At 49.2% G+C, this 18,157-nt stretch overlaps 1 protein-coding gene across 1 annotated transcript; it reads right to left on the minus strand.

Annotated features, from left to right (window-relative positions):
• Positions 1 to 959: 959 nt before the first annotated feature.
• On the minus strand, positions 960 to 13,770 carry LOC134140163 (interleukin-8-like). Its single transcript, XM_062575032.1, has 5 exons — positions 13,707 to 13,770; positions 10,542 to 10,721; positions 3,134 to 3,263; positions 1,907 to 1,990; positions 960 to 1,384 (listed from the first exon to the last, which is right to left on the minus strand). The coding sequence occupies exons 2-5, from the start codon at positions 10,582 to 10,584 to the stop codon at positions 1,372 to 1,374; spliced, it is 270 nt and encodes an 89-aa protein (XP_062431016.1). The 5' UTR covers positions 10,585 to 10,721; positions 13,707 to 13,770; the 3' UTR covers positions 960 to 1,371.
• Positions 13,771 to 18,157: the final 4,387 nt, after the last annotated feature.

Raw genomic sequence — 18,157 nt, forward strand, 5'->3', positions numbered from 1 at the left:
TTAAACCGCATCTGCTTTGCCTTTCCTGAGCAGCTGATTCTCGTAAAGGCAGCGGCTGTTCCTGCTGAGGGCTATTCTCAGCCCTCATAATCCCCCAAACCTGGAGTTTTTGGGGTGGGTTTGTTGTTGGCTTTTTTTTTTTTTTTTTTTTTTGGGGGGGGGGGTGCAGTCAGATATTGCTCTTTGCAACACAGGTGCTATCCCCGGGCCAGCTCAGGCTGCTGTAAGTGGCTGGTGCTCTGCACTATCCTATGCACGCACGCTCACACACACACTCATTTTATATATATGTGTGTGTGTGTATATATAATAACATATACAGGCATATATATGTGTGTCCTGTGGTCACTCCTGGGCCGTTTCAGCTCGGCGTGGTGCAAGGTAGTGAAGCACTGCTGAATGGTGGAAGGTCCCTGGCAGCCCTCCGTGAAGTTGCTGCTGGAGAGTCCTTGGGAAAAGGGGTTTTTGCAGCCCCACAGCAGGCACACGCCGCGGGCTGGGGGGCACGGAGAGGCGGGCAGGAGGCCTCTGGGGCGCCTGTTCCTCCCTCTGAGGGCTCACAGCGACACGTGCAGCGAATTCTTCCCTATGTCACGCCGGACACCTCGACGGGTGCAGCCTGCAGGCAGACTGCCCTTCGGCGAGGCAAACCCCGGCCAGGCTTTGGAGATGCTTTTGCTGTTTGCCCCGCGGCCAGCTGTCCCACAGTCGCCTCGCACCAGACCACCAAGCACGTGCTGGCGACCGTGGCCGCCTCGGACGAGCCTTCTCCCACGCTCACCTCGATGCCTCTGTATGTTGGAAGCACATTCTCGTGCCTGCAGCGTGTTTGTGAAAGAGCATCGGCCAGAGCACCCCTGATTTAAGAGACCACAAAAGCATCTCCAGGAAAGTTATGACAGTGGGTTTATCGCAGTTCTTTGGAGCTGAAACGAGGTTCAAGGCAAGACCCAACAAAATTCTGAGGGAAAGAAAAATACAGATTTTATTTGGCTTGTGCTTTCAGGGCAGGACACACAGTGGCACGTAACAAGCAATACGACACGCAGCCTGCTCACGAGTGCTTTGCACCGGAGGAGTTGGAGACCTGCCCCAGCGGAGAAGGGAACAGCCCTCGCGTGAGAGCACACGAGGCGAGCCAAGGAGGGGCAAGCGCTCACGCAGCTCCGTACCCAGCGCCGGCGAAAGGGCCGGGGGGCTCCGCGCCGGGCGGCAGCGGCGAGGCAGCACGCGGGGAGCAGCTGCCGCTCGGCCCCGGGGCTCGGGCTTTGCGGGAGTGGGGGGAAGCGATGGCAAAGTGAGGAGCCGTGGGGTTTTCACGCCTGTGCGTCCGTCTCAAGGCTCGGAACAGCAGCTTCCGTAGCAGGAAGCTTACTTTTTCTTCCTGCAAAAAGCAGAAGGAGGGGAAACATGTGAACGTGCAAACGTGGGTCCTGGGGGAGGAAGCTTCTGCACGGAGCCAGGGAAGTCGCCGCGCTTTCCTCGGGGCAGGTGTCCCCTGTGGGGACATCTCCTGGCCACCGCTCCGCCACGATGGAGCCGGCAGTGCCAGAAACCAGGGAAACTCCTCCGGGTACCAGAGAGGGAAAGTTTTACCGGGCGAGCACGAAAGCACGACCGTGCTCGCTACGGCCAAACCCTGCTCCTGCCCCTGGGGTGGGTTTTTCTGGTGTATTTTCAGAGGCGTGGTGCTGGGCAGGAGCAGGGGAGAGCCCGACCCGCGGGTGGCACAGGCTTGCGCCCCTCTGCCTCAGGGCTCGTCCCCCAGCAGAGGCGGCCTCAGAGAAGGTCCCGGCCCCAGGAGACGCTTTGCCACTGCGAGCCCTTGACCCAAGCCCGTGGACATGGCGAGATGCTGCCCAGGGATCTTCTACATCAGCCTAAGGGCTTTATTAAAGACACTTACGTGCTAGCAATACGTTTCAGTAGTTTCTTTACCCAAAGGGCCTCAGGATTCACACACACCTTTGAGGAGGTTTTTAATTTAATTCTGAAACAGAAGCAGAGTTTGTGACCGTTACACTCCCTCCAAAGGCAGGTATTTGAGCAACCAGAGGGCATCTGCGAGAAACAGCTTTCTCCGGCTGTGCGGGGGAGTCACAGAAAGCTGCTCATGGAGGGAGGCAACAGGACGGTTAGGAAAGAGGAAAAACCAAGACGCAACACATCCCTGCACCCAGCAGAGACCACCCTTGAAGCCCAGGGGCTGCCACCCAGAGGCAGTTTACTCTGCAGATCTACACACTCAAAGCTGCTGGCAAAGTCTTAGTAAGGCCGATGCACCTATTGCTCTTCCCTCAGCATCGATGGGACAGGGAAAACGTGTCAGAAGGCAAAAGGAAATTGATGCTGAGCAGGTAAATAAATCTTACACTTTCATTTAACAGGCTGCTTTAGCTAAGACAGAAGTGACGAGAGAAGGGCTTGCACTGAAATGCTGCCTGCTCTCAGCAGTGCTGTATATTGACAGGGAGAAAATAGGTCTTAGTTATGGCTCCTTCCACCTAGGTGCCTGAAGAGGCGTTTCCTCCAGACTGCAAACACCGCTACTGGGGAATCACACTTTCCCCTGCTCGAAAGGTTTATTCACATCATCAGCACCTCATTTCTGGGGCTACAACTCTGGAAGGACCGAAGGAGGTGGGAGACGCGTGGTGTTTCCTGGGTCTGGGCAGGCTGAAAATGCCACCAGAGCGCTCCGCGGGGGCAGCGTCACCCTTCTGCTGCTGAGTTTGGAATCGCAAAATCAGTGGTTTACTTGCAGCTTCTGAAGGAAGTTCCCCGCAGAACGGAGGTGGCAGCTGGCGCGGTGCCTTGCGCCCCTCGGCCAAACCAACTCCCGCTGAAGCCCTTCCCACGGCCCAGGCGGGTCAGCGCCCAGGCGCATCCTTCGTCACAGTCGGCCCCCCCAACTTTGAGTGTGGCTGAGATTGCTGGCTTTTAAAAAGATTTTAAGCTTTTTTCTTTCTTTTTTTTTTTTTAAAAAAAAGAAAAAAACGGAAGTGGCAAAGCATGGTGCTTACAGAGAAAAATGCTGAGCGCTGGCACTACCGCTCAGAGGGAGCTGGAGAAAAGCAGCCCTGTGGCCCCGTGGCGACAGCGAACGCTGCAGCAAGGCCCTGGTAGCACTTACATGATTTCTGTGCGTCTGCAGGTGCTCCCCACCGGTCTGATCTCAATGCTTTCGTACCGCTTCGGGCTGATGTAGTCTGAAGTCGTCTTCAGGCACCTGCAGTTCAGGTTTCCGTTCATTTCCAGGATGGCTGGGAAGGAGAGAAAGCGACAGCTCGCACAAGCACGCAGTAACCCATTAGCGATGAAGAATTACCCCTTTCTGGGGCTTTTTTTTTTTTTTTTTTTAACCCGTTTTAGGGGCCAGCAGGAGAAACAGCACTGCCTGCGTTTCCGCACCCGTGCCCTGCGAGAAGCCCTCGGCTTTGTGCAGATCCCGCCGGCCCGCCGGGAGCTCACCTGCGCGGGCCGTGCGCGCCGGCAGCAGCAGCAGCAGCAGCAGCAGCGGCAGCAGCAGCGGCAGCAGCAGCGGCGGCAGCCCGGCGAGCCGGGGGCAGCCCAGTCCCATCCTCGCCGCGCGCTCGTCCCTGGAGCCGCTCCGAGGCGCCGGGGCAGAGCGAAGCTCCTATTTATTCGGGGAGGTTCGCGTGCCCGGCCCAGCCGGCTTCAAACCCGAGCGGTCACGGCCGACAAGCGGGGCGTGAAAAGCGGTGACTTCACTCGGGGGACGCCCCGGCGGCGGCGGGGCAAGGCAGCGAGCGGGCGAGCTGGCTGCCCGCCGGCCCCGCGCCAGTTTGCCCCCGCCGCCCCCTCCTCGTTAGCCGCCTCTGCGCGAAGAACGTCGCTCCTTGCTCCCTGCGCTACCTGCTCTCCGGCCGCAAAGGAGAATCCAAAATAAAGCCGGAGCATAAACCCCCGGGCAAACAGGGTTTTCTGCCTGCAGCTAGATATTTACATATTTCTTCAGCGGGGCGATAATTCCCCGTGCTATTTTTGCCATCTCTTACATCAGCAAGAAGGCTCTGCACAGCACAGTGGAAAAAGTCCGAAGATCTCCGCTCTACCTTTCCAGGCACCCCAAAGCTAGAGCCCCGCTGTGCCAGTAAAACACCCCGTAAATGCAAGCGATCGCCAGCGCAGCAACGCCGGCGAGAGGCGCGATCGGAGCACGGGGACGCGGCGCGGGAGCCCCCGCCGCCCTGCGCCGTCCTGGTGCGCATCCTGCCACGCCGCGCCCGGGCCGTCCTCCGCCAGCGTAGGGAGCGGAAACCTGCCTGGGCACGCGAGGAGTCCCGGCGGCCCACGAACGCCGCTAACAGGCTCGTTTGACTTAGATCCCCTTTCCCCCTAAGCCGGGCTGGAGCAGCACCGTACTTCTGCGCTGTCAAATGCAATGGAGTTCGAGCCCTTGAGGGCTGACTGTAGGTATTAACACGGGATGTTGCGCTTAACACACCACCGGAGGTAACCAGCGACCATACGTGCAAGTCTCCTGCTGATCTGAGGGCCAGCCCCATCATACTGCTATTTTTGGCAGCTCTGATAGAAGATATTCAATGGCCTTTTGCGTTGCCCCAGGGCTGGGGCTGCCCGCAAGGCGAAGCCACCAGCCAGGAAGGGAAAGGGGAAGGGGACACGCGGCCACAGGAGTGAAGCAGGGAGGAAGGAAGAGGGTGGCAGAAACACGATGTGGTTGTGTAATAACATTTGTAATTCAGAGCTTTCAAATCACATCAGTATTTTATAGAGTAATGCAATGACGAAATTAAAAAAAAAGGGGGGGGGGGAAAGAAAGTCTTCCACAAGTCCACAGAGGGATTTGTTCTTCTCCAAGGCGGGGCAACAATCTTGTAAACTCTCAATTTTGCATTCAAGAAATCAAAGTCAAAAATGGGCAAATAGGAGTTTAACTTCCCATAGATCAGGGTCCCGGTGAGCCAAGGGAGGGTTTCCATTAACTGTTCCCAGTGTCCCATCAACTTGCGGCTCTGTCAGTGGGAAAGGAGCTGTCATTAAAGCTGGATTTTGTTCAATACTTGCAGTTTTCAGGTTCCTTGCAAAATGTTGTTAAGAGAGTATTGACCTGAAGACGGATTCATGTGGTTTTGCTGAGTAGGGGCAGGGGTCTTTTTGCAGAAGAGTCTCCAAAACAGTGGGGAAGCGCAGGCGTTTCCCCGCCCAGAGCTGCACAGGCCCCGGGCGACGTGTCCCACTTGCTGCAGGAAGCTGCCCATCCTTGGCCACTCCTAAGGATTTCATACCTTAGGGGCTGTCCACGACACGGGTGAAGCGGTGCCAACACCCAGGGATGGCCCAAAATTTTAATGGGCCCCTTCTAGCAAAAACAAACGGCAGTTTTCAGCTCCAGTGATGCTATTGGGCTGGACATCTCTTCATGATGTAGTGGGGATGAAACCTGGGCATTTCTCAGGGAGGTCTGGAGGGCCTCCTCTTCGCAACCAGCATGGAGAAAGGTGTCTGTGGCGTGGAGGGGCCACGGCAGCATCTGTCCTCCTACCCTCCGAATACCAGAAGTGGGACAAAACGATGTGCTCATCCCCAGGGTAGCAAGGAAACAACAGTCATTACAGCATCATCCAATCCAGCAGGAGCGACTAAGGGCACCTCTCACCCTGCCCCAGCATGTGCAGCTTCTAGAAGCTTTATTCTGGGAAGCTAAACAACCACAATCTTGGTGCAGTTGATCTAATTTTTATTAGACCAACCTCAGTGATATCACACACTCAGCACATCTGTCCAAATCCTTTACCATTTGTTAATGGGAAGACGTATGATGGATATCCAGCTAATCTGTGGACACCATTCCTAGGTTTATCTAGCTATATGATTGCTGCTCCTTTTTTCTGGGGAAAAAAATAAGGCAAAAAAAAAAATGTTAGAGGCCAATTTGTACAGGGCCTGGTTTGCATATCAAGAATAAGCCACTCTAATTTCGGGTGGGGCATTGCATGGCCATCATTGCCCACACAGCTACAAAGAGAAGCTGAGCGTAACTAGCAGTTCCTTCACAGACGTGTCCTATTAATTCATATCTAAACACAGATTTTCGTAGCACAGTCCAGCTCTTGTTCAGTTACTGAAGTGACGTGCTCGGATTTCCCCCGGTACACAGAGCAATCTGTTGAATCCCCACTGTATCATACCAGAATATGCTGATTTGACCAGCTGGTCCCAAAGCTCTCAAAGCTTGAGATAGAAAGGTGAAATGGATGTGGATGTACCATAAGAACTTCAGGGAGATTCTGTAATCCCAGGTTTTTAAGTGGTTTTGATAGCAGTGTTTTTGATGCATGACTATACTGATTAACATTTTGGTGTTTTCTCAGGAAGGAAGAGTATACAGTCATTGCTGGTGGCTAATGTTTCTACATGCCAAACGGTAATTCCGAAAAGAGAAAAGAAGGGTAAGGATCTACCCTAAGACTATATTTAAGCTAACCACTTCCTGGATGCCAGTAATTCAGAAGAGCAGCCCTCGTATATCGCTCTGTGGATTTACTTGTGCCATCGTCATCTGAAACACGCTAGAAATGATCTAGCAGCTTGTGTGCTTACCGCAGCAGCTGTATCGTCGCAGGCAAGATGGCCAAGCACGCTGTAATAGTGATCGCCTTCTCTCACTCTGCCCCACGTCCGAGCTGCGACAGTTCAGGCACAGGGCGAGCCTGACCAGTGCTGCAGTCAACCAGTTGTTACAAAGAGCTTGATTTGAGTCACTTCGGAGTTTCGTTATTTTTTTTATTAGATACTGTTTTCCCCTGGATCTTCTGGAAATCCCTTCTATGGCACCTCAACTGAAGGCCTCCAGGGATGCAGTGCGAATAGCTCCCAAAGGACACGAGCACGGCAAGAAAGTAATGCTCTGCTGTGTGCCTTTGCTGCGCTTCTGCAGGTGTTAAGCAGCTTAAAAACATGCATTTTTGTCTTGAAAAGCTATAAGAGGCCTCAAGCTAGTTCAGCAAGGTCTCCTTGAACACAGTGCAAAAATATATCACGAGAAATGAGAGGGGACTCAGGCAAACCCATAAGGAAGGGAGAAGAAAGCTCACACTTTTTGACAGAGGGAGACTGGAGAAACTATGTTCCTAAGCTCTCTTTGAAAGATGAGAGTGAAAAAGGTGTCAGAGTGTTTCCCAACAAACAAGGCAAGGATGGAGCAAGAACTCGGTCTGTAACGGCAGTTTTGGAGATGAGAAGAAAATGATCTGAGCTAAGCACATCAAGAGAAGCAAACCACACCAGGCATTTGCAATGTCAGACAAGAACAGACAGAAACCCAACCCTGGCATCAAGGCTGTGGAGATGTTGGCTCTCCTGCCCTTGGAAGATGATGTGGGCCCTCAACAAAATAGTGCATAAGGATTCATAAAAGGCTGCTTTGCAAATGTCTGCAGTAAGTGCAGCTGACACTGAACCTGGAGCGTTTGGGCCATATTGAAACTGTTAGTTTGTTGCAAGTGAAAGTGAACTTTCCCCTGCAAGCCACCCAGTACACCTTTGGCTGACAGATCACAACTGTTTGAAAATAGAAAAAAAAAAAAAAAAAAAAAAAAAAAAAAAAAAAAAACAGACACCAACACACCAACCCCAAACCCCCAACTGCAGTGAATTGTCACTGCTGTGGTTTGTGGTGCATCATCTGCTGCAGAGATAAAGATACCTTTTGCTGAAACATGAGGGCGAGTTTCCTGCACACCTGCCTCTGTGCTACCCACTTAGGTAGTGTGTGAAAACCCCTTCAGGGGCGCACGGGATCTGACCTCTGAGCTCATTTGCTGCTATTGTGGAAAAGAGTCCCCATCCGTTTCATTTAGTGTCCAATTTCCAGACCTAGGCTCCTTCCACTGTCCATCCTAGCTGGGAGGTCCTCACATCGTCTTGTGCCTCTGCTGGCTCTAAAACACATTCCCAACTAACTTGTGTTCATTTATATGAGAAAACTCGTTTAGCTAAATCATCATTTTCCCTGACGTCCTCTCTTCTGGTCACATTTTAATAAGAGGAGTTCACTTATACAGGGAATATATACTAGGGAAAAGAAAACTGACCTCAGAGGCACTAGACTGAGACCGGACAAATCTGAGCGTTCGCAGTCTGGCCTGATGCCCTCTCACAGGCACCCCCAGGCTGCTTTGCCCCTAGGTCGGCGGGCACGCAAAGGGGCGAAGGCTTGACACAGCAGTATTGCGGCACAAACCATCGTTTCAAATCTAGAAGTCTCTCTCTGAAGCCAACAGCCGAACGTGTGGGTCCGCAAGGCCATGTGTTGGTGGTTTCCAATTCAGCCAAAACACAGCCCCGGAGTTTTATTTGTAGTCAGATGCAAAACAGATCGAAATTACTGCCCCAAACTCCAGATATAGAAATGAAATTTAAACATGAGAGTACCAGAATTAGAGAAAGCTGAGCAAAATCAGCCCCCTAGCAAACTAACTGTCACTTATTTTCTTACACAGAAGGCATGCGGACGTGCCAGTGAAATGGCATGGGGAGAAAACCTCATTTTGGCGGTGTAATCATACCTATGCTCTTCGTCTCTGCAAGGAGATGAAAAAACTACTTGAAAGTATGTGCATTTTTAAAAGTATGAATGGAGCATTTGGCATGGATCTACTTGAGGACTAAAGAAAGGAGACACAAGGAGCAAGAGGGCTGTTTAAAAGAGAAAGAATAAAGAGGAAGGATGAGGAGTTTCTGCCCAGAGAGGCAAATGGCACCAAGCAAACACAGGAGAAAGTCCTGACTGCTGTAATCTTGCCCTGCACTCACTTGCACTTGGTACTAGAAAAGCATGCAGGAGAGGGACCCCCAAACTTTCCCCTTGCCCATTTGCATGTGGGCACACACGAAGGAACCAGTCTAGACGCTGCAGGTGCCTGGGGGCACCGTTAGCTCTTTGCATAGGGGTGTCACGCGGCGGTGACAGCCTGCTGTCTGTCGTTGGAGCAAGCCCATGACGAGTTGAAACGAAGTCCGGTCGCGTCAGGGAGAGCCAATGAAGTGCAAGCCCAGGCGTTATAAATGAGATGTGCCTGTGGACACGGCCTGGCTGCACTTGTCGCACACTTGGTAGAGGGCATTGGAAAGCAGAGACCAGCGCTGCTGCAGGGCAAGGGAAGGTCAATGTGATGTACTCCACAAGATCTATTCCTTTAGCACCTCGGTCTTGGATCAGCAACAAAGTGGTCCAGCGTAATTATCCCAGCTAGACTAAAACGTACTCTGGGAAACCCCCCAGTGAGATGTAGTCTGCACCTCAGCAGCGTATTTGTGAACTTGTCACCAAACTCAACTGCAGTCGCCACAACTCAGGACACCTTTCCCTGGAACAGAAAGAGGACACTAACACAGATGAGCTTGACACTGGCTCTTGAGAAGACTTGTGCAACGGATGCTAAAGACAAGATGCTAAATCAGAGGGCACGGGATCCAGCCAAGCCGCCAGTGCTGGTAGGATGGTGGGTATCGAGCAGGTTTTCACTGCAGTTCAAGGTTTTAGTCATCTCTTGCGTCAGGCAGTACATCAGCAATCGCACCAATAGCAGGAAAACGGGCAAGAAAGAGGAGCTGGACCCAGGGGACTGCTGAGATTCAGAGGGAGACGTCTGAGCTTTCACTCTTGGACCTTTCTGCCCAGGACGGGAAGAAAAGAGATTCCAGAAGTGTCATGAGGACCAGAAAGAATGAACTATCAGCACGCAGAATACAGCAGCGCATCGCCCCTCTGTGCCAGAGGGAGCAGCCTGGCAAAGGTGCATTTCACCACTAGAGCTGAAGTACATCCAATGTGGGCATCTTATTTAGGCAAACACTTAGTTTCACCAGCAGTCTCCCAAGGACAGTTAAGGCAAGATCTCCTCTCTTCCTCCTCAGAGGCTGAAAACTTGGTAAATGCAGCTAGAAACACACAGGTTTGGTTAGAGTATTGTTTTTTTTTCCCCAAAAACCTTAGCTGTTTCCATTTTAGTTGAAGTCAGTAGTTAACAAGCTGTTTCTATCTGGCTTGCAGAATAACCCACAACTACCATTTCTGGTATAGCCAAACACAGTTTTGACCTATTTTATCCTGGCTAAGTCAGTACAGTAGCACATATAAAGAAAAGCAGCATCTCTGCTTCTAGCTTGGCACAAGCTTTCTCAGTCCCAAGAAAAAGCCAGCCCAATGTCTAGCAGCACACTGTCGCTTCACGTGTATGTTAGAGACTCATTTCCCTACAAATGTCACCTCTTTCCAGACTATCTGAAGTTGATTATCGTAGCACACACGACGTTTCTCTCTGCCATTTGCCACCTGTTCAAAGCAGCATTTACAGATCTGGTGCTTGCACTAGCTTGGCATTTCCAGTCTGACTGAGCAATGCTAGGTTTATTTGGCATACTTGAAAAGTTCATGAGCTGTGCAGATGACAAATCCACAAGCACTATATAAACCACCTCACGCTTCACGGATGGGACTGGTGTCAGTTCCCTGCCACTGGGCTCCATGGGGGCACTAGTGATGGTCCTACCTGCAGAGAGATGGACAAGTGACCACCACACACGTCCTGCCATCAGTCAATCCCTGCTGAAGGGTTGGGCCGCAGAGGGCGACAGGGGACTGCAAGGGGTGGGAGGCTACACCTCCTTCTGTCAGGTGTCTCCTCGACTCTTCTCCTTGGGGAAGATGCTTTCCTTTCCCCACATTTTGCCTGCAGTCAACACAAAAGTCATTAAAAAAAAAAAAAAAAAAAAAAAAGCATGCTTACAGTGCCCATCCCCTAGCACCACTTAAGAATGTGCATGGTAAGGAGGGGAAATCCAGACCACCACAGAAAAGGAACCGCCTTGGTGCGATACAAGTGTCTTTGGGGAGACAAGCAGATGTTAAACTCCTGGAAAGCCCCTTCTTTACTGGTGTCTCAGCCCTGGCATCCCTGAATCAGCACTTCAGGTGCCAGGGCCTTGCTGCTGAGCCAGTGCAGCTACTTGAGCCGAGGAAGAAGAAACTACAGCCAAACTTCTGCAAGAGTTTTACATCTAACCAGCCCGGAGAATTGATACTGAAAGAGTTGCCTCACAGCTAAAATACTCCAGTGTTGCTGGAGTTTCAGTGTTTCAGGTTGGGGTGGGGAAAGGATACTGGAAAGCGAAACCAAGAAGCATAAACCCACAGAAACCATGAAGCCTGCTTTGATCTTTCCTCAGCTTTTAACTTCATTCTCATTTACAAAACACACCTGGAAAACTGATAAATCTAAAAAGTTACAGGGCACAGCCTGGGTTTGGATCCAGACCATTTCTGATGCTATTTGTGCATTTCCTTTCACACCCTGCCTTTGTGCGGCTCAGATGACTGCTGCTCACAAGCAAAGAGTAGAGCATCGCTTGGCTTGACGTTTTATTGCATGAAAAAGATTTTCCACCCACAGTTTAAAACTTCCTGCCCCTGCCTGCCAAGCATAAAAGAAAAACTGAGAAAAAGAAAAAGTGGTCTTCATCTAACCAGGCTGATTTTTCAGGTGGATCTTACCAAGCAGGAAAGCTCCTGCCTGACAGGGTTTCAGCCCTCAGAAGAGAGATGTTCTGATTAACTTCTCTTACTATTTATAGACATATGAACTTAAATCATGGCCTTAGGGGGATTCCCTACTTTATCTTCAGCTCCTGGGGGGGCGGGGGGAGCTGTCTATGACAAATGCTTAATTTAACACTGCCAGCTTCCTGGCATAGTTTTTATGAGCATTTTGGTCTTCAGGGGAGGCTTCAAATAACTCCCGCAGCAGGTGGTTCCTCACAGTTCATTTCCCCAGTGCTCCAGAAAGGATTCATTACTGTTCTCCTTTTTCTGCTCCTCCCATGCTCCTTTCAGTATCTCCCTTTCATCAGTGATTTCTTTCTTTAAGGTCAGAAAGGACTGTTGCAGGCCTGTCTACATCAGCAAGGACTGTGGACCAGCTTGAGTAGATCTGCAGAGCATTTGCCAATCTGAGGGCTGGACATCCAGGCTGTACACATATATCAGGGGCTTTTTGACTTTACTCTAGATTAATTGCAGTCTGGCCCTGTGGACTGAACACCTGTCAGAGGCTGGACCTCTTCTGGATTAGTTTCACTGGAAAATAATTGAGTTACTGCTCTTGAGCATCACCTCGTAGGATGGAGTGAATGAGCATGCTGGGGACCTTTGTTTCAGAAAAACCCTCTGTGATCTGAACTGAAACACTAATGCACCCTAAGATTACTTCAGCCCAAATTGCCACATCACAGCAAGCCCCAGATGGTGTCTTCACTCCGGATCATGTCACACTCTGAGGAAGGGAGAGAAGGGCACCTGCAGAGAGCGGGGGCATGTGTCGCCTGTCCCCTGGATACAGTGGAAGACAAGACGGGGGCCATTAGAAAGCCAAATAATGGCAAAAGTACTACAGGAATTAACACTGCTATTTGCCATATCACTGCATGAGAAATTTAGCTATTCCTCCTTACAATTGCCATGTTAATCCCACATTTGTACAAAAATACATTTTTAGATCAGGAAGGAAAAAGCATTATTATTACAGACTATGGAAAAAAAGTCCATGGTGTACACAGGATTCGATGAGCTTCTGGGGAGAGGCAAAGCGGCCAGTTGTGAAATATGTGACATCAAGACCAAGGACACCCTGACCACAAGGGGGAGAATCACAGGTTTGTGGCAAAGGACTCACACTGCCGACCCTGTCTACAGCTGAGCAGCTTTAGAGGCTGCTCAGTGAAGAGCATTAGGTAATGAAAATTCTAGTTTCTTTGAAGTTCATTCCCACTTCAAAAATTTATGGAAACAGACAGGAAGCTAGTATCTTCTCAAGTGGTTTTGCCTCGTTTTTGCAAGACATATTCCATAGAGAACTGAGATGTTTACTTTGAGTAAGCATGGATGCCTGTCTATACGGGAGACAATGCCATGCCTTACGCAGTACCTCAACGCTTTCAGCTACAAAGGGTCAATCCTAAGGCTCTAAGTGCTTTTAAATAAGCTGATCACCACAACAACTTGAAAATGATCTGAGAGTTATTTTTAGATCTGCTTGGAAACACAATGGCTTTACTTTTTGGGTTGTGACTACAGTTAACTCTATTTCAAAGCAATGCCACAGAGGAATGTCTCCTCTTTCCAACCCCTGTACAAGAAATAGAAATAAGGCAGCAACCTTTGGCCTTAACAGGTCAAAAGCTTGGAAGAAGCCCAGGAAACTAGTCAGCACTTCAAATGAAGAGAGAAACAGGCTTACGGTCAGCCAGAGTGTAACGAATGCCCTTCTGAAGCGCGTGCTTCCTAGCAGACCTGTCGGTGCTTTTTAGGTTGAAACATTTGCACGGCTGATGCTATCACGGCAATACGCATCTTCTGAAAAAGAGAGCACTTAAGAGCCAGAATGCCCTGACCTAATGTGAAGGTGACATTATGGCCCCCGTCCTCACCCTGTCTTGCTCAGGGGTGTTGTTTGTGCCTCCGACACTGTGGGAGCACTAGCATGTAGCCAGAAGAGTTGCTGTCCACCAAGCTTTTATTTATATACAGTACATCCAGGGTCTGGTGTGGATTTATGGTTGAAGGCACAAGGTGCTGCACAATAAAGATGCTAATACAGTCATTATACAGTCAAAGGCTTATCTAGAGGTGCACTGATAAAGAGCAGAAAGAAGTGCAGTACCTGCGGAGCAGTGGAGGTGCGCAGAGAAGTTGCATAACCAATCCAAAGGGATCCAGTAGTGGCCTAGGATAAATAAAAAAATAAAAGTGAGAGTATCTATAAATCACCTGCATGCTGAAAGTCATTTGAAATTAATCTGCCTGCACTGGTTCTTCCACAGGCCTAGAAAGGAAAAAGATGTCTGGGAATATCTTTATTAGCTAAGTGACCCCGCTGTTCAGTCACTTGAGCCTGTCCATTTACAGCTGCAGGTCAGAGCAGACAAGAATTCAAATGTGGCCTTTCTGCAGTGGGCTGAAGCACCCTGAGCCACTGCCTGCAAGCATGAAATAGGTAAATCGGGGAAAATAGAAAACTGAGCAGAAAAATACTAAATCTCACCCATATCCTAACTAAAGGAATGTGAGTGTTTCTGAAAGTCTCAAGAAAAATCTCTCTTTAATACAGCTGATACCTGAGAGAAACTTCTTCCCTCTCTTTAAATATATACTTTATCCTTTCCTCCTGCTAAATGCACTCATATGCATATTAAATTCCCATCCTTTCCTACCCTTGGATTTGTCAGGACAGCCTTTTCCTTTCCTTAGTCTGTTGGTCCTCATAGATTCACAGATAGCTTAGAAGAAAAATAGAAACAGTAGAAAATCTGGATCCTCTAACATGTCAACTAACTAGACATAAACACAGAAAATTTTCATTCATTTTGGGGTCTGTTTTTCCTTGTTCAAACACCAAAAGCAAAAAGCAAAATTGCCAAAGGACTAAAATATTCGTGCTTTGAATTAGAGAAGAAATCCCACTGATGAAGAGTACCATGACATGAACCAAGCTGAGCCCTCACAAATTTATCTGATTATGGTCCCATATTAATATGCATTTTCCAATAAAAATGAGATCATCTGTTGCATGTTGTTCTGACAGTGGACAAATAGGATTTGTCCTCAAATAGAGTTTTAAGCTGTTTTTAAGATTTGCAGTTTACAAATCTTCTCTTAAATAAAGATCTATTTGCTAGCAGATTGGCCTGAAATATTTTTTTTTTTTCTCTGAGGGCTGCTTAGTCTTTTTTACATGCTTGATTCCGATGGGTTGCTCGTTATATTCCATCTTGGCCTCTGGAGCTGACACTTCACTTTTAAACTGCACAATAATCAAGAAACAGTAACTCTCATCTCTTCGTGTTGTGCCCTTTCTCCCTGATGTAAACATTCCCTAGGACTACGGGGCCGCTAAGAGCGCTCAGGCATTTGGAGGGTCTGAATTTCAGCGAGCAGAACTTCAACATCCTATTTGATAATAGGCTACAGGACAAGTGAAAATCGTTCTTGTGTTCCCCCTGGAAAACTAGCTCTCCCCAAAGCTGCTGGCCTCTGCTGATGGGGGTTGCAGCACTGCAGGACAAAAGTCCATTCGGAAGAAAGTGGAAATGGTGAGGGGGTATTTCACATGGCAGCTCTGGTTGCACAGAAGCTGGAGGTGGTGTACAAACAAGGCATTTGGAAAGATATTTCCCCCACATAACATAGTGCCCACATAGCGTAATCTATTAGCATAGCAAAGCAAGGGACTTTGCTCCTCCCTCAAAGCACGGGCCTGGGGAAGATGGGCAGCTTCGATGCCCACATCACATGGACATAGGATTTAGACTTGCAAGGGCAGCAACGAGTTGTGCAGAAAAGGCACCAGCTGCGCTTTCATTTTGCAATGACACCATGAGATTCATGCACAGCAAAGCAGCGATTCAAGAAGTACGTAAGGGGAAAACATCATCCCTTCCTTTAGTTTCAAAGCCGTATTTGTTGCTTGGCTCAACTGCACTATTCTTTACACACAGCTATTTTAGCTGAAAAAACTGTGGAACATGTACGAATATCCAGAATATTTTGCCCTTTGTACATGAACATGTTTCATCTGCCTTGAGGAAAGACCCTAGGAATGGCTGCGCTGGGTGAGATACGCAGCCCAGTAAGTCGTCACCGGTAGCGGCCAGTGGCAGATGTCTGGAGAGGAGGGGACGTACACACAGGAGGAGGGGATGTACACACAGATGCACACCGGGACTTTCCTCAAGTCCTTTCCAGCATTTGCTGATGTGCAGCGTTTGTGACAGCCCCACGTGAAAAGCCGGTGTGTAGCAGGGCTCCGGGGAGGCTGTGGACTTGGCACCACTAGAGAGCGGCAGACACCAGCACTACAGATGACAGCTCAGCACCACCAGTGCTATACTGAAACAAGGGAAAATGGCCTCAAGAGCGTGACTTTCATACAGCCAGGGAGGTACAGAAGTGCCTCGGTTGGAGCTTGGAGGTCATCGTCAAAGCGGACTGACTGTAGGGTTAAGGTGGTAACCTCTTTTTAGGTGTTACAAGGGACTGCTCTCATCATGACAGACTCTTCCATTGACTGCTTAGAGAGGCTACTTCCAGAAATATTTCTGAATTGCCAGCTTTAAAGTGTTCCCCAGCTTGTTTGTCATCTCCGTGAGTGACGGCAGCACATTAACATGAGCTTTTGTTAGTGTTGCTGCACTGCCCAGTGCCACCCGAATGGGACATGGACACATCCCGCATGAGGACAGGTGGAACGGGCATGGCAGGAGGCGGCAGCTCGGCAGCACCAAGGGACTGGGATCATTGCAAGGTAGCAATGAAGAGTGGAGATTTGGGCCTAGAGAAGGAAGAGGGAGGGCAGAGAAGAAAGGGAGAAAGTCTTCCATAAAAAAAAAAAAAAAAAAAAAAAAAAAAAAAACACCCTCTCTAGCCAGAGCTCTTGGCTTAATTCTCAGGCAAGAGCAGAGCCCATAGAGCTGGCTTGTCTTGATGCTCTGCAGCAAAGAACGGTTTAAGGTAGGTTTTTGGGTGGTAAGAAGCACAGAGTCATCCTGGAAATTTAGAAATGCCTGTTAGACCCCACAGACCCTGCAGCAACATCAAGGGACTTTTTTTTGGGAGAGGATAGAGCAAGACTGCTACATGGAGCAGGAAAGATGAGGAGATGCAGGCAGAATGTCTTTCCTCCCCTGCACTGCTGTGGGACTGGTTAAAGACTACAGTGTGATGAAGCAGGGCAGGAAAGGAGAAAAGCCCTGGAGAGACAGGACATTTGCAAAAGGGCTAAGTGCTGAGCAGGATTGTTCACGGGTGGCAAGAGGAGGCTCAAGAGCCAGTCACCAGAAAGGAAGTTATTACACATCACTGTGCCTACTGCAGAGCCACCATCAGATACAGCAAGAAATTGTGCCCAGTTAGAGAGGGAAAGAGCCTTCCCGAAGCGTTCAGAGGATGGCATGAGGAAAGGGATGTCACTGAACAGCTTCATTGCCATCTCCAAGATGTTACAGAGAGCAGGAGCAAGCTGAGATGAGCAAACTGAGGATGCGTGTTGCCATGTAGGCAAAGTACTCCTGTGACTCAAAATACATATTGGGGCAATACCAGGCAATATGCAAGGGAGAAGCTTTTGTACTGCTCTTCAAAAGCTGTCACCCTCAAGATCAAGTGTTATCCTGCTTACTGAGCACAGTAGGCTTATGGATGATCATGTTGACGTTTGATCCTATCTTATGAAAGATACCTCTAAGCAGAGGCAGGTGGAGATGCCCATTTGTTAGTCTGACATACTAAATATCCTGCTCTGCTTCAGGCTCCAGGACCCAGGCTTTCTTCTATGGAGACTTCTTTGCCAATAAACTTGGCAACATTAGCAGGCATGCCTGCTGCAGCAAGTCTACCAGAGTTTGCAAGCAGCCTAAAATACCAGTGTTATTTCTGAGCTCACCAAAACACACATTTTTTGTGCTCACAGCTTGAAGGAATATTAACCTAGCTACACGTCTGAACCACAACCTTTGTGGCTGAGGACAACCTACTATATAGGCCTCCTGCTGCTGAACTAGGTTGCAATGCTTTACAGTATAAGCATGCCATCATTAAAAGGAGCACCAGCTAGAAAAGGATCAGTGCCATCTTCTCAGTCCAGGGAGATTTCATATGAAAATACCTACAGTTTTGCTTGAAGCATGAAGAGGCTCATCTAGGTGCAATGCCTGCTTAGAATGTGTATCTACAGTAGCTACACTCCTAGCTGGAAAACCTGCAGCTTAAATAGTCATAAGCTGAGACATGAGCGACTGTTACTGCTCAGCTGCACACCTGGAAACAGCTGGAAACTGTTAGTTTCATAGAAACCAGTGTACAGCATATAAAAGTAGAAAACTATTACAACAGTTGAGGCTTCCCACTGGAAGCAGCTGGAGATCCAGAGAGTAGGCTGGCTGCTTTGATGGTTTGAGTATGTGACCTCGTTTGTGCTTAAGTGCTGGGAAAGTGTACGTTTGAGATCTTTGGCTTCTTGAATCGCTAACAGAAATGACAGTAGGACTGAAGTTTAAGGGAGCTCAAGGTGAACTTCATCCCAAATTTTTCAAGAGTTTTTGTTTGAAAGGCAGCTCT

The sequence above is a fragment of the Rhea pennata genome, chromosome 4 (assembly GCF_028389875.1).
Source record: "Rhea pennata isolate bPtePen1 chromosome 4, bPtePen1.pri, whole genome shotgun sequence".
Lineage (NCBI taxonomy): Eukaryota > Metazoa > Chordata > Aves > Rheiformes > Rheidae > Rhea > Rhea pennata.

Coding starts and splice junctions, on each gene's coding strand:
- LOC134140163 (XM_062575032.1), bottom strand. CDS start 10,584: ATGGCAGGACGTGTGTGGTGGTCACTTGTCCATCTCTCTGCAG. Junction 3,264..10,541: donor ACTTGTCCATCTCTCTGCAG/GTAGGACCATCA, acceptor TCTCCTTCCCAG/CCATCCTGGAAATGAACGGA. Junction 1,991..3,133: donor TGCAGACGCACAGAAATCAT/GTAAGTGCTACC, acceptor CTTCTGTTTCAG/AATTAAATTAAAAACCTCCT.